At 43.5% G+C, this 19,409-nt stretch overlaps 1 protein-coding gene across 1 annotated transcript in view; it reads left to right on the top strand.

Annotated features, from left to right (window-relative positions):
* Positions 1-391: 391 nt before the first annotated feature.
* The window catches only part of LOC148542689 (intestinal-type alkaline phosphatase 1-like), a 53,161-nt gene continuing 34,143 nt past the window's right edge, over positions 392-19,409 (top strand). Inside the window, exons 1-5 of the mRNA XM_088467442.1 lie at positions 392-407; positions 1,447-1,562; positions 6,795-6,969; positions 16,565-16,737; positions 19,047-19,181. Of these exons, the coding sequence (XP_088323568.1) occupies positions 392-407; positions 1,447-1,562; positions 6,795-6,969; positions 16,565-16,737; positions 19,047-19,181 (615 nt within the window). The remainder of the gene's footprint in view (positions 408-1,446; positions 1,563-6,794; positions 6,970-16,564; positions 16,738-19,046; positions 19,182-19,409) is intronic.

Below are 19,409 nucleotides of genomic sequence, written 5' to 3'. Positions count from 1 at the left end.
TAATTGTCAGTGAAGCTTATGTCGGCCATACATCTACAGGCCAATTCCCTGATGCCGACTCGACGATTTGTTGAGGGTTTGGAAATGTTAAAAATATCAGATTAGGAATCAGCGAATCAAGGATTTCCAAGATGTTGAATTTTGCCGAACTCCTGACCCAGGCATCAATACACTATAATATATGTACATTTATACACCAGTTGGTTGTGAATACTTATCTGATAGGGGGTTACTGACTTTGGGAGAACTGACTGTGTTTGTATGCTAATGTAAATCCTGCTGCATTTTAGAGCACGAGAAGTCTCCTAAATATTGGAATGATCAGGCCCAGGACACATTGAACAAAGCGAAAAATCTGAATCCCATCAACCACAGAGCCAAGAATCTCATCATGTTTCTGGGAGATGGTGAGTGAGATGGACCACCCACATCTGATACTGTGGTAGTGGGTACAGAATTGTGCCACACAGAATATTAATCAGTACAGCTAATTTTTGCAGGATAAACTGTGCACATTTTAATACTCTTGAAAGTCTCCTGCTTTATTGTTTAATCATGATGGCTGTATACTTCTTTTTGTGTCCTGATAATGTATAAAATAACTCAATGTCCAAATGTTTGCAGAACAAGGGATGCCCCACATACTGGGTCCGATCCTGAGTTGGATGCAGTTTTTGCTGCAGCTGTGACTTTATGTTAATGCCCAATCCTGGTGCACACGTCTAAATTTTATCTGCGACTGTACAAACAAAATGCATGCGAGGTGCGACTCAGACACATGCACAGAAGACAAAACATTGGCCGTTTGCATGCGTTTCGGCATAGCATGAAAACCTGAAACAAGTCCTCTGTATCCTCTAAACTGGAATTATTTCACAATGACGCAGACCAATATACACAAACATCTGAATCAGCACCACACCTTTTATTGGCCACATATGAGTGACATTTGCTATACAGGTTGAGTCTCCCATATCCAAAATGCTTGGGACCAAGGGTATTTTGGATATCGGAATATTCCGTATTTTGGAATATTTGTATACCATATTGAAATGTCTTAGGAATAGGGCCCAAATCTAAACACAGAATGCATTTATGAATCATATACACCTTATACACACAGCCTGAATGTAATTTTATACAATATTTTCAAGAATTTTGTGGCTCAAACAAAGTTTGTGTACATACATGAAATTCATTTATGTTTCATATACACCTTATACACACAGCCTATAGGTCATTTTATACTTTATTTTTAATAATTGTGTGCCTTAATAAAGTTTGTGTACATTTAACCATAAAAAATCAAAAGTTTCACTATCTCAGTCATGCTAAAAATATTCCGTATTTCGGAATATTCTGTATTTCGGAATATTTGGATATGGGAGACTTAACCTGTATTTATTACTTTTGTATTTAGTGATAGCAACTGATGTGTTCTTTCAGGAATGGGAGTCACCACAATAAGTGCAGCTCGGATATACCAGGGACAACTGGCAGGGAAAAATGGAGAGGAGAATATATTGGAGATGGATACATTCCCTTATGTGGCTCTTTCTAAGGTAATGCCCCCATGTGGTGTAGGTATTCTCAGTCTTATTATCATCCTGTACTTAATCACAGTGCAATTGTTGTATTGGGAGCCATCCCTTTCATAGGAGGAGAGTGTTGTCTGCTCATTCGGTGTTAAGCCAGTTGCTATTGCTACAGTAGTAGGAATTTTCTCAATTGTATGTTTATAAAGCTGAACAAAAGTGTTTCAGACAGACAGGTATCTACACAGATTTTCTTTCAACGTCACAGCATTAGAAGGCTTATGAAAGAGAGATGCAAAGCACGAGGTGGCTACCGTGATGTTTACTAAAAATAGGCCCGATGAGGAGAGTGATTGTAAAGTAATAATTAATAACTGGGCAAAAGTGACAAAAGTCACATCCTGGAAGTTCCTGCTTCTCACTGGTCTACATGTGAGCAGAGGCAGATACCGGCAGTTGGAGGTTCCGAAGCTGGTGCTGACGGTAAGTGACATCTCCTCGTGATAATCTCTGGGTCACTTAGTGCTGCCATAGGTGTCTAAGGCTGTGCTGATATTCTAGCCTGCTATCAGCGCTAGCAGGCAGAAGACAGACAAATCCCTTTAGTACATATTGAGAAGTGATATTTACAGGGATTTTCTCTGTCTCTCATCTTCCCGCGGTGTCACCTTGTGTGGGGAGGGATGCTATGTGGCACCGAAAAGGGGTGTGGTCACACGGGAAGGGGTTGGGGCCTCACGGCCCGAACCCCATAGTCCCAACTCCCATGCTTTTTACTGGGAGAGTCAGGGGGTGCAGGAGGTGTGGACTGCCCTTTGTGCATTTCCGGCTCCCTCACTGTGTCAGGAGCCGAGTGCTGCACTTAATACTCAGTGCAGCACCCGGCTCCTGTCACTGAGGCGGAGTCTGCACCTTGGTGTCACCCCTCGGCAGGTGATGCCCGGGTGAGGCCCACACCCCCCTTGCGACACCACTGTCCCCAATGCCTGTAATGTGACAGTTAAAAGCTATTTGGTTGGTACTTTATTATCTCTCCAAGCTTGTTCAGTTCTTGCTAGTTGTTAAAAAGTTTATATGAGCATATAAATAACTTACACAACAAATTGTTTTATATCTGTATATTTATCAATATATCCAGAGCTATTCTTGAGGCAGAACGCACCGGAACGCTGTTCCTGAAGGTCTTTTGAAAAATTCAAAAATGACGTTATCAGAAATGGCATTCCGTAACCGCCCGTCAGTGCAGCGTTTGGAGGGCGAACGGTACTGGGACAGGGTCTTGGCTCCAAGAGCCAGTAGGGAAGTGGCGGATGCGGTGGCGGTTTGTTTGGCACTGGCCTTGAGCCACCCAGTGCTCATGGACCAGCAGCCTATACAAGAGGCAGAGGGGGTTTTTTGTATTTGGCGTCATCCGGACCGGCAGCCAATAGGAAGCTGCCATGGCAAGCCAAACATGGTTCGGCGCATCGTAGCTCTATCCACTCGCAGCATATTTTATTAGATGCTGCCGAGCAGGAGCTTTAGCTCGGTGGTGGTGGTGGCAGCAGAAAAGAGGAGACTGCAAGTGAACAGCTTCGGCGGTCGTGGAAGAGGCCAGAAGACAACGTGATGCTGAGAAGAGGAGGCAGAAGACAAAAACTGAGGATCAGCGAGTGCTGCAGTGGAGGGAAGCAAAGGTCTAAAAACAAAGCTCCCCACTGCAGCTCTTCTTTTGGTGTCTGTAGGTGGCCTTGGTCACTGGTATCATTAACCCCTTCCTAGACCATTAGGGAGTATATTTACTATGGTTTGATTTTGTTTTCTGTTCGATTTTGCATTCGATTTTGGTTCAATTTTTTATGAAGGGATTTATTAAAGGCCAAACCGAATGTTAAATCGAACAGAAAAAGAAATTTGAAATAAAATCGAATTTCTGAAAAACATCAATGTTTTCACAAGGAGGACAATAGGATCCCTTCATTTACTAACATTCAATTTGTAAATCGATTGGAAAACGAACTCAAACTCGAACTGCAACTCCCCAAATTAATAGAAGAACTTCATGCATTAGTTTTCAGTATGATCAGTTCGATTTCAAACAGATACAAACATTCATCAGTGAGATGCATGCATATATCTTACTGTAACAAGCTTGTAAAGAGTTAATGTTTAAAAAAAAAAATGACGTGGGGTCCCCCCTTAAAACAGAACCAGCCCCAGAATTTTCATAGCCAGTCTTGGTTGTGTAAGTACAGGGAAAAAATTGCGTAGGGTTCCCCTGTACCTAGCACAACCAGCACCAGGCTCTGATCCGGTCCTGGTTCTGGAATTACAGGGGAAAAAATTCATAGGGTTCCCCTGTAATTTCCACAACCAGCTCCCGACCCTTTCTAGAGGGTGGATAATGTCACAGTCAGGGAAACCCTATCACTGGGTTCCCCAGCCAAAACATTACTCCTGACCACTAGTCAGCCCAGGTCGGGGCTCCATGGGGAGTTGGGGACCCCCCCAAATAAAGAGGTCCCCCTCTCCAGGGAAACCCAGGCCTAGGCTGATAGCTCAGGGCTATCCCCGGCACCCGTGGGCGGTGGGTGCGGGGTTGATAGTGTAAGTGTAGTGTAAAATGAGAATAGCAAACATTGTCTTTACGAGTAGAACTGCAGCTCCCAGCAAGCCTCCCCTGCATGCTGGTACTTGGAGAACCACAAGTACCAGCATGTGGGGCATTAAGGGCCTGCTGGTACCTGTAAAGAAATATTTAGATAAACACAATGCACACACACCGTGACAGTATAGTTTTAATACATATATACACACTCACACATACTCACCTACATTATCTGGAGTGGTACTCATCTCCCTGTAGGCATCCTAGGTCTTCGTAAAATAAAAAATGAGAAAACCAGACCCACGAAACAGGTACCAACCACGATGGTTGTTATCTCCCGAATGAAGAGCTCAGATGCAGCTTTTCCCTTTGTAGGGCCGTGTCTGAGCATTCATTGGCTGAGAGAGGTCATCCCCCGCCTCTTTCAGTCAATGAAAGGCTCCCACCATTGAAGTCAATGGTGAGAGGCGCAGGGTTACTAAAGGTAATTATTATTATTTTTTTTAAAACTGGTTTACACACCTGCTTTAGCTCCTCCCACATCTGCCCCACTCCCAGCAGTTCCTAAACCTATTTTTCTCGAAAAATAGCCCTGATTATATCAAATTAAAGTAACTGAAGCCTGGATTCTGTGTTGCTGACTTGTAGTTTTCATATCGGTCACTGTGAAAGTTGTTGTTTAACTGCAGTTCTTGAGAAGCTGTTGCCAGTTATTTCAAACTGGTCATTAAGCTTTACCTGTTCATCACCCGTGGACAATAAGACCAATGTTCTTAACAAATATTTGTGTATTTGGTCGGTGCTACTTGTTAAATAGGACTGAAGTCTTTAAACCAAAAATCAAAGTTGAGTCAAACCTTGAATAGCATGAATTACCCAATATAGGGACAAATAATTTATTCCAAAGATGCATCACACATTTTTAAAAACAAAGTTGATAAAAAGTAGATAATCAAATAAGGTAGGATTTCCAATATTCAGCCTCTCACCAATAGTAGATGCTGCAGTGGGCTAGTGCTATATATTAGCATATGGTCCCGGGCTTAGCAGTTCGGCACCACCGCAGAAAGCATAAATGTCCACAAGGCGACATTATCTGGATGTCTCTTCCGTTCCACATGCATTCCATTGCAATGCGTTTCAGATCCCTATGGATCCTTCATCAGGCAGAGATCAATTAGAGGAAGCACTGGGCTATTTAAACTCAGCAGATTCTTGCTCCCCATGCCTGTGTATAGTTGTTTGTGTACCCATTGCTCATGATGGTGCTGTGGCTAAAATAAGTTGCCGCATAGGCACCTGGGATTGATGGTGTGGCAAGCTTAAATTGGCTTGCCACATCACCCAATGATGGCGCGACGCACGACATGGGAGCGTGCAGAGGAATGGATCCAGCAGGTTCTATATTGTGATAGAAGCACTGGTAAAGTGGTCAATGGCAGGTACATTTGTCCTAGGTTTTTGGCCTATGTGTTTTAAAAACCCCCAGGAGGTCTGTTTTGTATGCAGACCAGAGTATCTGCTTTTGGAAAATCTGGTTTGGGTCCTGGGGGTGTGGATGTGAGGAGAGGGAGGGCTCCATCCACAGGCCGCTCCAGGTTTTGGGCCTTTCAGCCTGGTAACAGGCTCATTATGGCTTGCAGCTGGAAATGGCTAATATAAGCATGGTTTGTTTGTGGCTGAGTGTCTCACACCTGGGAGAGTAGACAGACTGTTCAGAGACACTTGGTGATAATCCTTGTAAGTACTGTGCATGTGTTTTGTTGATGGTGAGGGCAATAGGCCCTACCATTATTATAGAGAGGGAATCTGTTGTGTAGCTAGTGCCCAGCCGGGCTAGGACTTATGTTATTGTTTTGTTTACGTTTATATGCATTCGGCAATAAAGATTGGGGCCGACCAGTTTGTACGAGAACCCCTGACTTGTATCCTGTTTCTACGGCTGCTGTGTGTGTAAAGAGGGAGTCCATCTACCCCAGGAGAGGGACCCCTATCCTGACTGTATCACAATCTATATATATATATATATATATATATATATTTTACACATGCACAGGTTATTAATATGATATCAAGACAATTACAGTACAGTACAAGTCAGCAGAAAATGTATACTAAAATGTTTTTTACTTTTCCTTCTTTGCAATGTGCACTGCAGAAAAGATAACGGATTTAGAGATAGTTCAAATATTGTGGCCTCAACATAAATGTATAGTCAAAAAATTGCAACCTAAATTGTGTTTTTCTTGTTGAATGTATAATTTTTATATTTATATTTTTATAAACCTGCACTTTAGTATACCCCTTTGTATCAATCTTAACAGATTATTATAGTGGAGAACAATTGATTTCTTGTATACATAAATCAATTACTAACCAAAGAGCCATGAAAGAATATTTCCTAACCAAGCCAGATTACACCCTCTAACTGCCAATAGTTTACCTTTTAGTAAAGCCTTTACCTGCCACTTCAATTAATGTGATTTTCCATCATTCCAGAACTAAACTTAATTGAAGAAGCCTAACTTATTATTCACGCCTGTTCATCTCCACAAGCTACAGTAAATATTGTTTATATGTCATAATCATGTCTAGTCAGTTCTTTAGTTGGTTTATAAGTACAGGAGAGCTGGCATAATGTTTATCTGTATTTTATATAATTTATACTGTAGGTGTACAACGTAGATGCACAGGTGCCAGACAGCGCAGGTACAGGGACGGCATACTTGTGTGGGGTGAAGGGTAACTCTGGAACACTGGGAGTGAGTGCGGCTGCACAATATGGAGTATGCACAAGCGCCAATGGGAATGAGGTGAAATCCATACTTCACCGAGCAAAGCAAGCAGGTGAGTAGCGGTTGTTAATGTATTTTTGCTGTTGAGAATCAGTCAACCCTGGTTATGAATATTTTCTCTGGTGAATTGTCAGTGCTTGTTGGTACTAATCAGAATAAATAGGCATAGGGGAGATGTATCAAATGTTAAAGAGAAAGAAAGTGGAGAAGTTGCCCATGCCAACCTATCAGCTTCTGATATTTTATAGACTGTGCTAGACTAATAACATTAATAAATCTTGATCCTGGGATTCCCAGGATACCCGGGATTGAGTCGATCAATAAAAATATCATTATTCTGTCATGGGCCATGATTCATGGCCCCCAGCCCCCCACAGGAATAAACTAACTTTCATGGACCCGCCAGACAGCCCAGTACCACATTAAGAAAAGAAAAATTAATTTGACTCGCCCTCCAGTCCACTCCCCTCCAGTTGAAGGCCGCAACAGTGCAGCACACAGACAGTCTCCTCAGCTTTAGGCTCAGCAGAGCTGACAGTCCACCCAGTCCTCCTAGCTTGCTCCAGTGACAGTCCAAGCCTCCAGGCTCCTCCAACAAGTCACTCAGAGGCAGAGCAGGGACATGGACTCCGGCCCGCCGCAGGTGCCGTTCAGCCTTCCCAGATACAGTGTGATACAGTGACAATGGGGCGCATTTATCACTGATCACTTTTGCAATGCGATCAGGGCATGCCAGTAACGCCCATGATCGCATTGCAAAAAGCGATCCTATGGGCCGGATGTATCATCCAGGGACATGCAGGGACATGGGTTCCGAAAGAAGCTCATCCCTGCGATGTGTCCGGAGAGCTGCCGGCCAGTGCAGGGGGTGGTGCGTATGCTCAGTCCCGTGGACTGCACATGCACATCCGCCATAGCCGGGGAGGGTTCCGCCGGCTTATAGTACGCAGTGTAGCACATAGGCTACAGTGGCTAACATCATCTTCAGATGGCGCTAGCAGAGGGGGCCAATATCTGGAATGAATCGCATTCCGGATATTGGTAAAGTTGTCAGCATCGCTTCCCCCATAGAAACCTAAGGGGAATGCGGCTGCCAGCGGTAATGGAGGGATTTGCGGTCCCTCCTTAATACATATGGGGGATACTTAGTATTTGAGGTAACCCCCAGAAAACGGATGTTTTCGAAGATTATACCCCAATGTCACTCACTGTGTCACTCACCTCACTACCAGGCCAGTCACCGCAGCACTTACCAGTTGTTGGTACCTCACCGTCTCACCACTTAAGCGGGCGGGTTGGTGCTGCTGAAGGTGCAAGCTGGCGTAGACCTGCGCAGTGTGACCTCTGATGTCACCTGCAGTCGCTCAGCCGCACAGCCTGCCTGGGCCGGGGTAGCGCACTCTGATGTGCCTAGTGGGCGGCTACCAGAAGATAATTTTCCGGCAACCACCGATCTCAGAGGGACCTTCTGGCATCAAGTCGGCACCCCTAACCGGCGGCTTCTCCACTCTGCAAGTCAGCACGCCGTCCCCTGTGCATACCCGGCAACTGCAGAGAGAAGCAGCCGCCGGGAACAGTCAGCCCCCCCCCCCTTTTGATTACCAGGTGGCTGCAGACAGAAGCAGCCCCCGGGAATAGTCAGTGGCCCCCTCGTGATTACCCGGCTGTTATAAATGTCTCTGTAGCTGCAGAGAGAAGCAGCTGTCAGGACATTTATAGCAGAGTCCCGGCTGCCCGCGAAAGTGTCGGTTATCCATATGTATCGAGTTTTGACATATTAAAAAACTGTTGTTTTTTTTCAAAAAGTTCATGCACAGTATACTAGGGACAGCCATCAAACATAGATGGTACATAACCATCGTTGATCTGTGCCTGACGGCAAGCACTGATGACGTCCCATCAGTGGCAACGTCTGATATAAAACGATGGTCACGCTCTGCAGATGTGCAATACAAACCATCGATGTCTGCACTATCAATGGTTTTCTAATGATGGTCCAAACTATCGCCCATCAATGGTACAGCTATCGATAGCCTTCACTACAGTATACTATAAAAATTGCCAGTTTTATGGTATGGGGACCAGATGTACTAAGCTCTGAAATGTAATAAACTGGAGAGTGATAAACCACCAGCCAATCAGCTCCCAACTGTCATTTGTCAAACATAGCCTGTAACATGACAGTTGGGAGCTGAGGGGGTCATTCAGACCCGCTCGCGAGCAAAGGTCGCTCGCAAGCGAGTCGATGTTGTGCGCATGCGCGAGACCCGGCGAGCGATGAGAAATACGTCGCTCGGGGTCTCGCACCAAAGGGGGCGTGCTGTCGATGGTGACTGACAGCACGCCCCCTTTGGTGGGCGTGCCGGGGGCGTGGCTGCCAGACGGAGGCGTTCCCATGGGAACGCCTACCGTCTGAGTCCGGCCCCACTGACATCAGTAATGATGTCAGTGGGAGTGACTTTGGCTCTGATAGAGCCAAAGTCACTCCTGGGCTTGCGGCAGCGAGACACTACCGTAGGGTCTCGTCGCAAGCCCGATGGTCGCTCGCATAAGCTGTGGGTGGTAACCCACAGCTATGCGAGCGTCCAAAAGGCCGCTCCACATGTAAATAGGGCAGCCCTGATTCAGAGGGAGCGCTACTGTCAGAGCGTTCAGCTCTGAATCAGGCCCTGAGTGTGAGTGGTCATTTATCACTCTCCACTTTATCACTTTTCAGAGCTTAGTACATCTCCCCTACGTAGTTAAAAAATTTTTTTTCAATAAAATCATTTTGGATAAGTTTTAATTGATCTTCTTAACGTAATTCAAGCATAAAAAACCCAACAATTTTTGACCGGTTTTTGGTAAATATATTAGCCAGTTAAGTGGTTAATTAGAGATGAGCTGTTCGGTTTTACACTGTTATGTTCGGCTCTCACATGTTTTGGGTAGCCAAAACCGAACCGCACATCTCTAATTATAATACATTCTGGCGAATAGCAGCCCTAAGAAATTATAGGACCGTAGAACTAATAAATGCCTCTTAATGCCTAAGCGCCTTCCACTTTACAAATCATTCCATAAACCTGGGGCGGGGAGCATAGCACATCGCATTCTGGATGCGATGCATCCTCCACCCTTCGCATGCATGCTGGCGTTAGCAACACCGGTATGCCTGAAGAACCCCGCAAAGGACCGCTCTCTTGGTAAGAGCAGCCCTTTGTGATTGATAATTTTCCGGATCTATGACCCAGAAGCCCCTACAGCGTCCTTCTGCTCATGGGCAGGAGGACGCACGTGCAGCAGTGGTTGCTGGGAGTGATCCAATTCTCTCACAGCCCTCTCCCGATAGAAGCCCATAGCACATACATGAGCTGGCTTATCTGGTGCCACTGGAAATCAGACTTACAATTCCTGAATCTACAAAGTTTAATGATAGAGGGCCTGATTTAGAGATGTACATTAATCCGATGATTAACGTACATCTCTGATGTTGATGGGACATGATAGACATGCTGCGGTTTTTTGGGGGCAAAGTGCGGACATGCCTGGTCACCGTTCCTGGAAACTGGGGTGTGTCTGACACCTCATTCTGCATTAGCATCTGAGTTGGACGGAATTGCACTGCTGTTTTTGTGCAGCTCATCAAATCCGCCCATCTCTGAATCCTGTCCAAAGTTCGTTAAACAGAAAAAAAAATTATGTAAAAAAAAAAAATACTTTATTTTAATAAGAAAACATTTTTTTCTTATGGGCACATATGGTGAAAACCATCCCAAGATGGCATTTGCTATCGGAGGACAGAGGTGGTACTGTTGCTGTATTACATTATAACTAGAATTTGAAGGAATCCCCCGGTGAAGACTATAGCCTGCGATAGCTGTTGCTAGTTTTCACCAGCAGGGAGGCTATGGTAAATAGGCAGAAGCACAATATCCTTCAAAAACTCCCACTTTGACCAAACATTGCTCTAGTCCCTTAAAACCTTGTACTCATATACCTGGGAAGAATCCTCTATAGGTTACCTAGGTGATATAATCCCTGCGGATATTCAAACTACTAGAGATTGTAACTATTCTATACTGCTAAAACAATTTACTACCCTTACCAAATCATGGTTCAGTTACGAGATATCGTAGATGAGTAGGTTGGCTGCTGTAAAGATGATGCTCCACCCCAAAATTCTCTATCTTTTTCGCGCAGTTCCATATGTACTACCTCGTTCATTTTTTAACCAATTTTATATGGCTTCCTCTTCCTTTATATGGAAAGGGAAATGACCTAGACATTCTTCTGACCGCATGTTTCGATTTAAGACTAGGGCAGCCTAGCAGCACCCAAATTGGAGTTTTACCAATTAGCCAGTATGCTCACCCAGCTCTCAGACTGGTTTAACTTATCCCTAAGCCGTGGGTAGAGTTTGAACACTTTTTGTCTGGCTCTTTACCATTAACAGACCTCCTTTGGCTAGATCCCGACATCTACAGCATCTACAGCACATGCCTGGGATACTATTATTAAAATCAACGGCAATATTGTGTTGCCCTTAACCCAAGCTATCCTTGCAAGCCATATCTAAATTAATCCCGGCCCTTTCCCTGTCTCTTTGGTTGGATTCGGGGCTCTCCACATGTCTTGACCACCTGGAGAATACCAGTGCCAAATCGTTTACTCAACTGCAATCCAAATATAGCATTCCTTCGTGTGACTTTTATAAATATCTGCTTGTCCGGCATTTGCTGTAATGTTCAAATTGTCCTTCATGTCTTGAAAAGGCAACATTTCTGCATGATATAAGTATCTTTAGACCGTGGTGAGGTGCAAACTAACTGGTGAGAGGGTTTCCATATCAGAAATGCTGGTTACGTTTATAAAAAGAATATTTCTCACTCTGACATGGTTGCATAAACGGCATTACTTCATCATTATTCCATCTCTCTCTAAACCCATTGTAGGTATGTAACTGGTCACGTCTTTTGTGCTACAAAATCAGCCATTGCTCAATACTGGAAGAATCCTAATTCCCCAGCCTGCTCTAAAGGCAGGTATCCACTACCTGATTAAACAGAGCGATTGAACGATAACAACATTGTTATCGTTGAATAGTTCATTAATTGGGCACAAACCGGGCAGTTTAATGTAAAAAACGACCAGCGATGCGCATGCCCGCTGGTCGTTTTTGACATCTTCTGTATCATCGCCCAAACATGCTGGTCAATCTGCCGATAATGACAGATTGCCCATGTTCGGGGATGAGGAAGGGTCCCTACACTGAACCACTGATCATTCAGTGTAAGCACAGCACAGACTGTGAAACGACTGCACAATTAAAACATTGTAATCGTGCAGTCGTTTCACAGTCTGCTAGTGGATACGCACATTATGGTAGTTACTTACGGTATGTCCAAAAGAGCTATGACATTGAAATTCTGGGTTTTAAATATTCTACCTCAACGTCTTCTCCTTTGGTTAAGTGGAGACTGTGGTTTGAATATTATTCCTCATTAAGACCCACATCGAGCCCCCCTGTGAGCAAAGTACCCTTATAATGTTCTGTGGGTTTTGGTTCTCTTAATGTTGTACTGTTGGATAGTGCTTTGTCATCAATGTTCTCCTTTTTTCTAAAATAAATATTATATGTTTGATTTTGTATGAACCATAGAATGTTTTAAGATTTTTATTGTCTCTGGATAATTTCCCCTTTCTCCTTTCGCCTCTTGTCCTACCCCTACTTTTTATCTTTTATATTGTTATGGATATGGCTATTGTCAATGACATGTTCTTGTTTGTTTTCCTTTTATTTGTATTATGCTATTTCTATTTGTCGTGAATTGTATTATTTCCCATGTAGGCTATATTTTCAAAATTTGTAATAAAATTTTCAAATTAAGGGAGCCATTCATCATGTTTATTATCGGGGGCCAGGAAACTGGGCTTCACGCAGGCGCATAAAGCCCCGGCGAAAGGAGCTGGAAAGGGGCGGTTTCGGATTACTCTTCATAACCCGGTACTCCTTCCCATAAGGAAGGAGCGGGGGTGAGGGAGCAAATACCACCCGTAGATGGCGAATGCTCCCACAGTAAAGCTTCAGAGCTTGATGAAGTTAGGTCCCCATAGTAGTGTATGGGGACCAGAGACGTAACTAGGGTCTTCGGAGCCCAGGGCAAATTTAAGATTGGAGCCCCACACACACACAGGAAAATAAGTGTAGCGCGTCCAAGCGGCTACTGAAAATGGGGCGGGCCAACATGACACGCCACCAATTTCTTGCCAGTCTGGGAACATTCCTTTCTATTCCATATGCACCTTACCTATACGGTGGTTTCTCACAATGTGGAACTCTTAAGAAATACATCCTCCCTGGGACGACGGCGTCTTCAGTCTGTATTCAATATTCATGTAGGTCACATTGTCCGGAAGATGCCTGTTTGTGTAGGAATATTAGAGATTCAACCAGACTCCTTCCCCCTGTGTAACTTCCTTCCCCCTGTGTTGTCTCTCTGCCACACCATCATCTCACTGCGTGTCATCTCTTCTTAGCCACACCATCGCCTCCCCTCTCTGCGTCGTCTCTCAGCACACCATCATCTCCCCCCCTGCATCAACTCTCAGCACACCATCACTCCCCCCGCGTTGTCTCTCAACACACAGACACACACAGACATATACACACACACTGACACATATACACACACTGCCATAGATACATACTGACACAGATACACACAGACATACAAACACACTACCATAGATACACACTGACACATATACACACACACACACACACACTGACACATCTACACATACACCATGACACATATACACACACACACCATGACACATATACACACACTGATTATATACATGCATACATACACATATACATACACTGACACACACTGACACATATACGCACACCATGACACATATACATACACACTGACACATATACATACACACAAACACTGACACATATACATACACTGACACACACTGACAAATATACACACACACTGACACATTTATACACACACTGACATATTTACACACACACTGACACATACACCATGACACACACACACTGAAAGCCTATACAGACACACTTACACACACTGAAAGCCTATACAGAGACACTTGCACACACACACTGAAAGTCTATATAGACACACTTACACACACACTGAAAGTCTATACAGACACACTTACACACACACACTGAAAGTCTATACAGACACACTTACACATATACCCACACACACCATGACACATATACACACACACGCACTGATAATATACATACATACACACTGACACATATACATACACTGACACACACTGACACATATACACACCATGACACATATACACACACATATACATACAGTGACACACACTGACACATATATACACACACACTGACAAATATACACACACTGACACATTTACACACACACGCTGACACATACACACATAAACCATGACACATATACACACACACACTGAAAGCCTATACAGACACACTTACACACACTGAAAGCCTATACAGAGACACACACTTACACACACAAAGCTTATACAGATACACACACTTATACACACACAAAGCCTATACAGACACACACACACAAAGCCTACACAGAGGCACACACACACACAAAAAGCCTATACTGACACACACACACACACACACACACACAAAGCCTATACAGACACACTTACACACACAAAGCCTATACAGACACACACACAAAGCCTATACAGAGAGATACACTTACACACACACAAAGCCTACACAGACACACACACACACACTGAAAGCATATACAGACACTTACACACACACACACACACACACACACACACACACACACACACACACACACACACACACACACAAAGCCTATACAGACACACACAAAAAGCCTATACAGACACACTTACACACACTGAAAGCATATACAGACACTTGCTAACACACAAAGCCTATAAAGACACTTACACACACACAAAGCCTATACAGAGACACACTTTCACACACTGAAAGCATATACAGACACTTACACACACAAAGCCTATACAGAGGCACACACTTAACACACGCACACAAAGCCTATACAGAGACACACTTACACACACAAAGCCTATACAAAGATACACTTACACACACACAAATCCTATACAGAGACACACACACACTGAAAGCATATACAGACACACACACAAAGCCTATACAGACACACTTACACACACACAAAGCCTATACAGAGACACACTTACACACACACAAATCCTATACAGAGACACACTTACACACACACAAAGCCTATACAGAGACACACACTTACACACACACAATACTTATACAGAGACACACTTACACACACAAATCCTATACAGAGACACACTTACACACAAAAAAAGCCTATACATAGACACACTTACACACACTGAAAGCATATACAGACACCCTTACACACACACAGCCTATACAGAGACACACTTACACACACTGAAAGCATATACAGACACACACACAAAGCCTATACAGACACTTACACACACAAAGCCTATACAGAGGCACACTTACACACACTGAAAGCATATACAGACACTTACACACACACACAAAACCTATACAGAGACACACACTTACACGCACACAAATGCAGCCAGCAGCCCCGCACACAAAAAATGAACACCCCCTCACCTCCCATGGCAGCTTAGCCATTCAATACCCCCCCCGCGGCAACTGAGTTTAGCCATCCAATCTCCTTCCCCCAAATCCCCCTCGCAGCAGTTTAGCTATTAGCCTTCCCCCTTCCCCCAAGAACTTACCTGTAGTGTGCGCGGGCAGCGGTGATGGAGATCGCTGGGGAGGGAAGATCACTCCTCACCCGACGCAGACGGCAGCTCTAGTCCAGGACTCCAGCAGGTCAGGAGGATAGAGCTGGTAGGAAGGCTGCCTAGGAGGGGCTTGCCTGCTCGTTAAAAAACAGACTCAGGACACAATAGTGGTGCTGGGGAGGGCGTGCGGGTACGATGTCCTGGCCGGCGGCGCCCCCCTCTGCAGGGCTTGCCATGGTGCCCAGGGCATGTGCCCCGCTCGCCATGCCCTACTTACGCCACTGATGGGGACAGCGGGACAGATTGGGGTTGGTAAGCCAGAGGTATCAGTGATATGTCCCGCATTACCTTTATAATGAATAGCCCTGATCCTTAATTTTCACAAAAGTAGGTGAAAATTAAAATTTTTACCTGCTTTTATAGAAATTAAGTGATAATGAATAGACCTCAATAATACAAAACAAAAAAACTCCCACTTAACGGTAGGAGGGATGACCGGGGCTGAATAATGGTTGAGCACTCCATCAGCTTTGATTTGCGTTAAAGTAATAAAATGGAATAGCCTTTTCTCCCATCTTACACAGTGTACATTACTGTATTAATGGAGTTGACCAATTTATGCCTGCCACTCCATTATGTAACCTAGGCTATGGTTTTAGGTCCTGTGGGTTTGTTGCTGCTGAATTTCTGTAACCTGTTTCTATTTTTATTTTATTGTATTTACAGCATTTTGGCTAGGGCCTCATGACACATTAATCAGGCTCTGTCCTCTTTTCTTTATACCTGCAATTTTGTTTACATTTTTAAATTATGTGTATTTACAGGTAAATCTGTTGGTATTGTGACAACAACCCGTGTCCAACATGCCTCTCCAGCTGCTGCGTATGCCCATAGTGCCGATAGGGATTGGTATTCAGACAATGAGATGACTCAAAGTATGATTGACAGTGGCTGCAAGGACATTGCATACCAGCTAGTAGAAAACACAGATATTAATGTAATTATAAAAAACTTGTGGGCTATGGTGAAACATCAATAGATTAAACAGATATAACTTTATTAGTAGGAATTGACAGATTGTTGTCTTCATTAGTGGTAAGGAGATATGGGGCCTATGTATCAAAGCTTGATGAGAGATAAAATTCTGAGAGAAAAAGTATTAACCAATCAGATCACAACTGTTATTTTTCAAACACAGCCTACAAAATGTAAATTAGAAGCTGATTGGTTGGTGATTTATCACTCACAATTTTATCTTTCATCAAGCTTTGATACATAGGCCCCAATGTCTTTAATAATAGCAACAGTATCACTTTATCCATATAACACTACTTGAAAGTTACTAAAACATTACACTTCTATTCTGGAAGCTACAAGTTCCACAATTGATTAATTACAAATAAAAAAAATATGTATATATTAATGTATGAAAAATGCTGTCTTAAGACAGCAACCTTTGGTGCCAGTGTAAAATTAGATGGTACTCCAGGAAGGAAAAGTATCAGAGGAAATTTATTCAACACAACAGTTGCAGGAACATTTCAAGACCTGTTAGATCTCTCTTTCAAATTTAAAAAGATATCAACAGGTCTTGAATTGTTGGTACTGTGTTACTGTTGTGTGGAATGAGGGCCTGATTCAGACATGGACGCTATTTGCATCCGCTCGCTGGCTAAAAGGAGCCGGCTATTTAAATCATGTGCTCGCACTGCATCGCGTAAAGCCGCCCACTAAGTAATAGCAAGCGACCGCACTATCTGCTCGCACCTGTATAAAGACGCCCCTTTGCCACTCGCAAAACACGTCATCTCCGGCAGTTGCAGGATTAATCTGGACCAACGAGAGCCATCGGAGCTGCTAGCAGTGCTTGTGGTAGCCTTTGCCCTCCACAACATTGCGAGCAGTTCAGGCTAATATACAACCCAGTCACGTTTGTAATGACGCTACTTTGCTAATTATGCACACCCATTAAACGCCGTTCTGACGGTCGGGCACGCCTGCGTTCGCACATCCACACCCCCGTTTACAAGCATCTTCCCGTTACCACCCACAAACGGCACTATCTGTCACTCAAAATAGCGACCCAACTGCGGGCTAATGGCGATCACTTTGCCATCGCAATGACTGGTTCGCACATGCGCATTGCATCTCATACGCATGCGCAGATTGCGAAAAACCGCTCAATGCGAGCGCATCTTATCGTCCGGGTCTGAATCAGGCCCTAAATTCCCTTTGATACCATCATTCACAGAGTGCCTCTGAATTTTCTCACATATTTATGTACTGGTATTTCGGAATTGTCATTTGCTAGCATTTGCTAGGTTACTAACTGTTGTTGCTCTTCTCTCTTCCTCTCGCTTCCAATCTCTTCTTTCCTCCCTAATCCTGTCTCTCCTTATCCCACTGTCTCTTTTTTACCTCCACTTTTTCGCTGGCTGAAGAAGCAGATGTTACCGCAAAATGTGTTTCAGATTGATTTATGTCAGATACCTAGTTTTTAGATTTTATTTTATGCTTTATTTTTTTTTTACACTTTTGTTATTTTTTTTATTTAATAATTTTTTGTTTAAATAAATGCCATGTGCTTTTTAGTAACTATTATCACTGCAACTGAAGTGAACTATTTGAATCCAGCAATTTGAATGTTTTATGTCCACAATAGAAGTACAAACTCCAGGACATTTCTCTGCTGTTCTCTGATTATTAAATAAATGATAACCTTTATAAACCTGAATATACTACCAGATGGACAGTGTTTTATATAGCTCATTGTGAAATGATGGAATATTTATATCCTCAAGAAAAGGTTTATTACACACATTTGCCGCTGGCCAGCACCACAGAAATAATCTATCTTTCTATATGTTATTTTAGGAGTTGACTTAACTCTGCATCACCCCGAGGAGGTGGGGGCATGGCCCTCCAGCTCTCACTGCGCCAGCACTAGACGGACACAATAGTAAATGAGATATATATATTTATAGAGAGAGAATACCGGCACTCCACGTTAAAAAACTAAACTTTGCCTTGGTGCCCTCCCTGGGGGTAATATCCTCCGTGCAATATATGTAGTGGTGACGGCGACACTCACAGGACTTCCAGTAAGTTAAATCATAGGATGCTTAGGTCTAAGCATCCTATGATTTAACTTACTGGAAGTCCTGTGAGTACCGCCGTCTCCACCACATATATATATATATATATACAGTATATATCTATATCTCTTATTTTTTTTCATCTGTTTGTGTGTCTGTATACGTGACCTATCAGAATAATTCACCGTTTTCATCATGTTTTTCCCTGCAGGTGATATTAGGAGGGGGAAGAGCCTACATGAGTCCTCGGGGGACACCTGACCCAGAATATCCATCTAGTTCACAAAATGAAGGTGTACGCAAGGATGGTGCGAACCTAACAAATATATGGCTGAGTAAGAGAGAGGTAATTTATTTTTATTTATTTATTTACACATTAGTTTTTTATTGAGAGTTTCACTTACAAATTATAAAAGGGATAGAGAAAGGAAAAGAGAGCAAAGGGAACAGAATACAGGTTGGGTTGAGGCCCAGGGAAGGGATATCTAACTTCTTTGTTCATATTGGCCTAAAGTGCAGAACACTTGAGATGTAGCGATGATACACATACTTGCAAGGGGTTGGGTATGAAATA

Source organism: Taudactylus pleione, unplaced genomic scaffold (genome assembly GCF_031769625.1).
Source record: "Taudactylus pleione unplaced genomic scaffold, aTauple2 ptg000010l, whole genome shotgun sequence".
NCBI lineage: Eukaryota > Metazoa > Chordata > Amphibia > Anura > Myobatrachidae > Taudactylus > Taudactylus pleione.
Note: the sequence above shows the minus strand (reverse complement) of the source record. Positions and strands in the feature narration are given on the sequence as shown.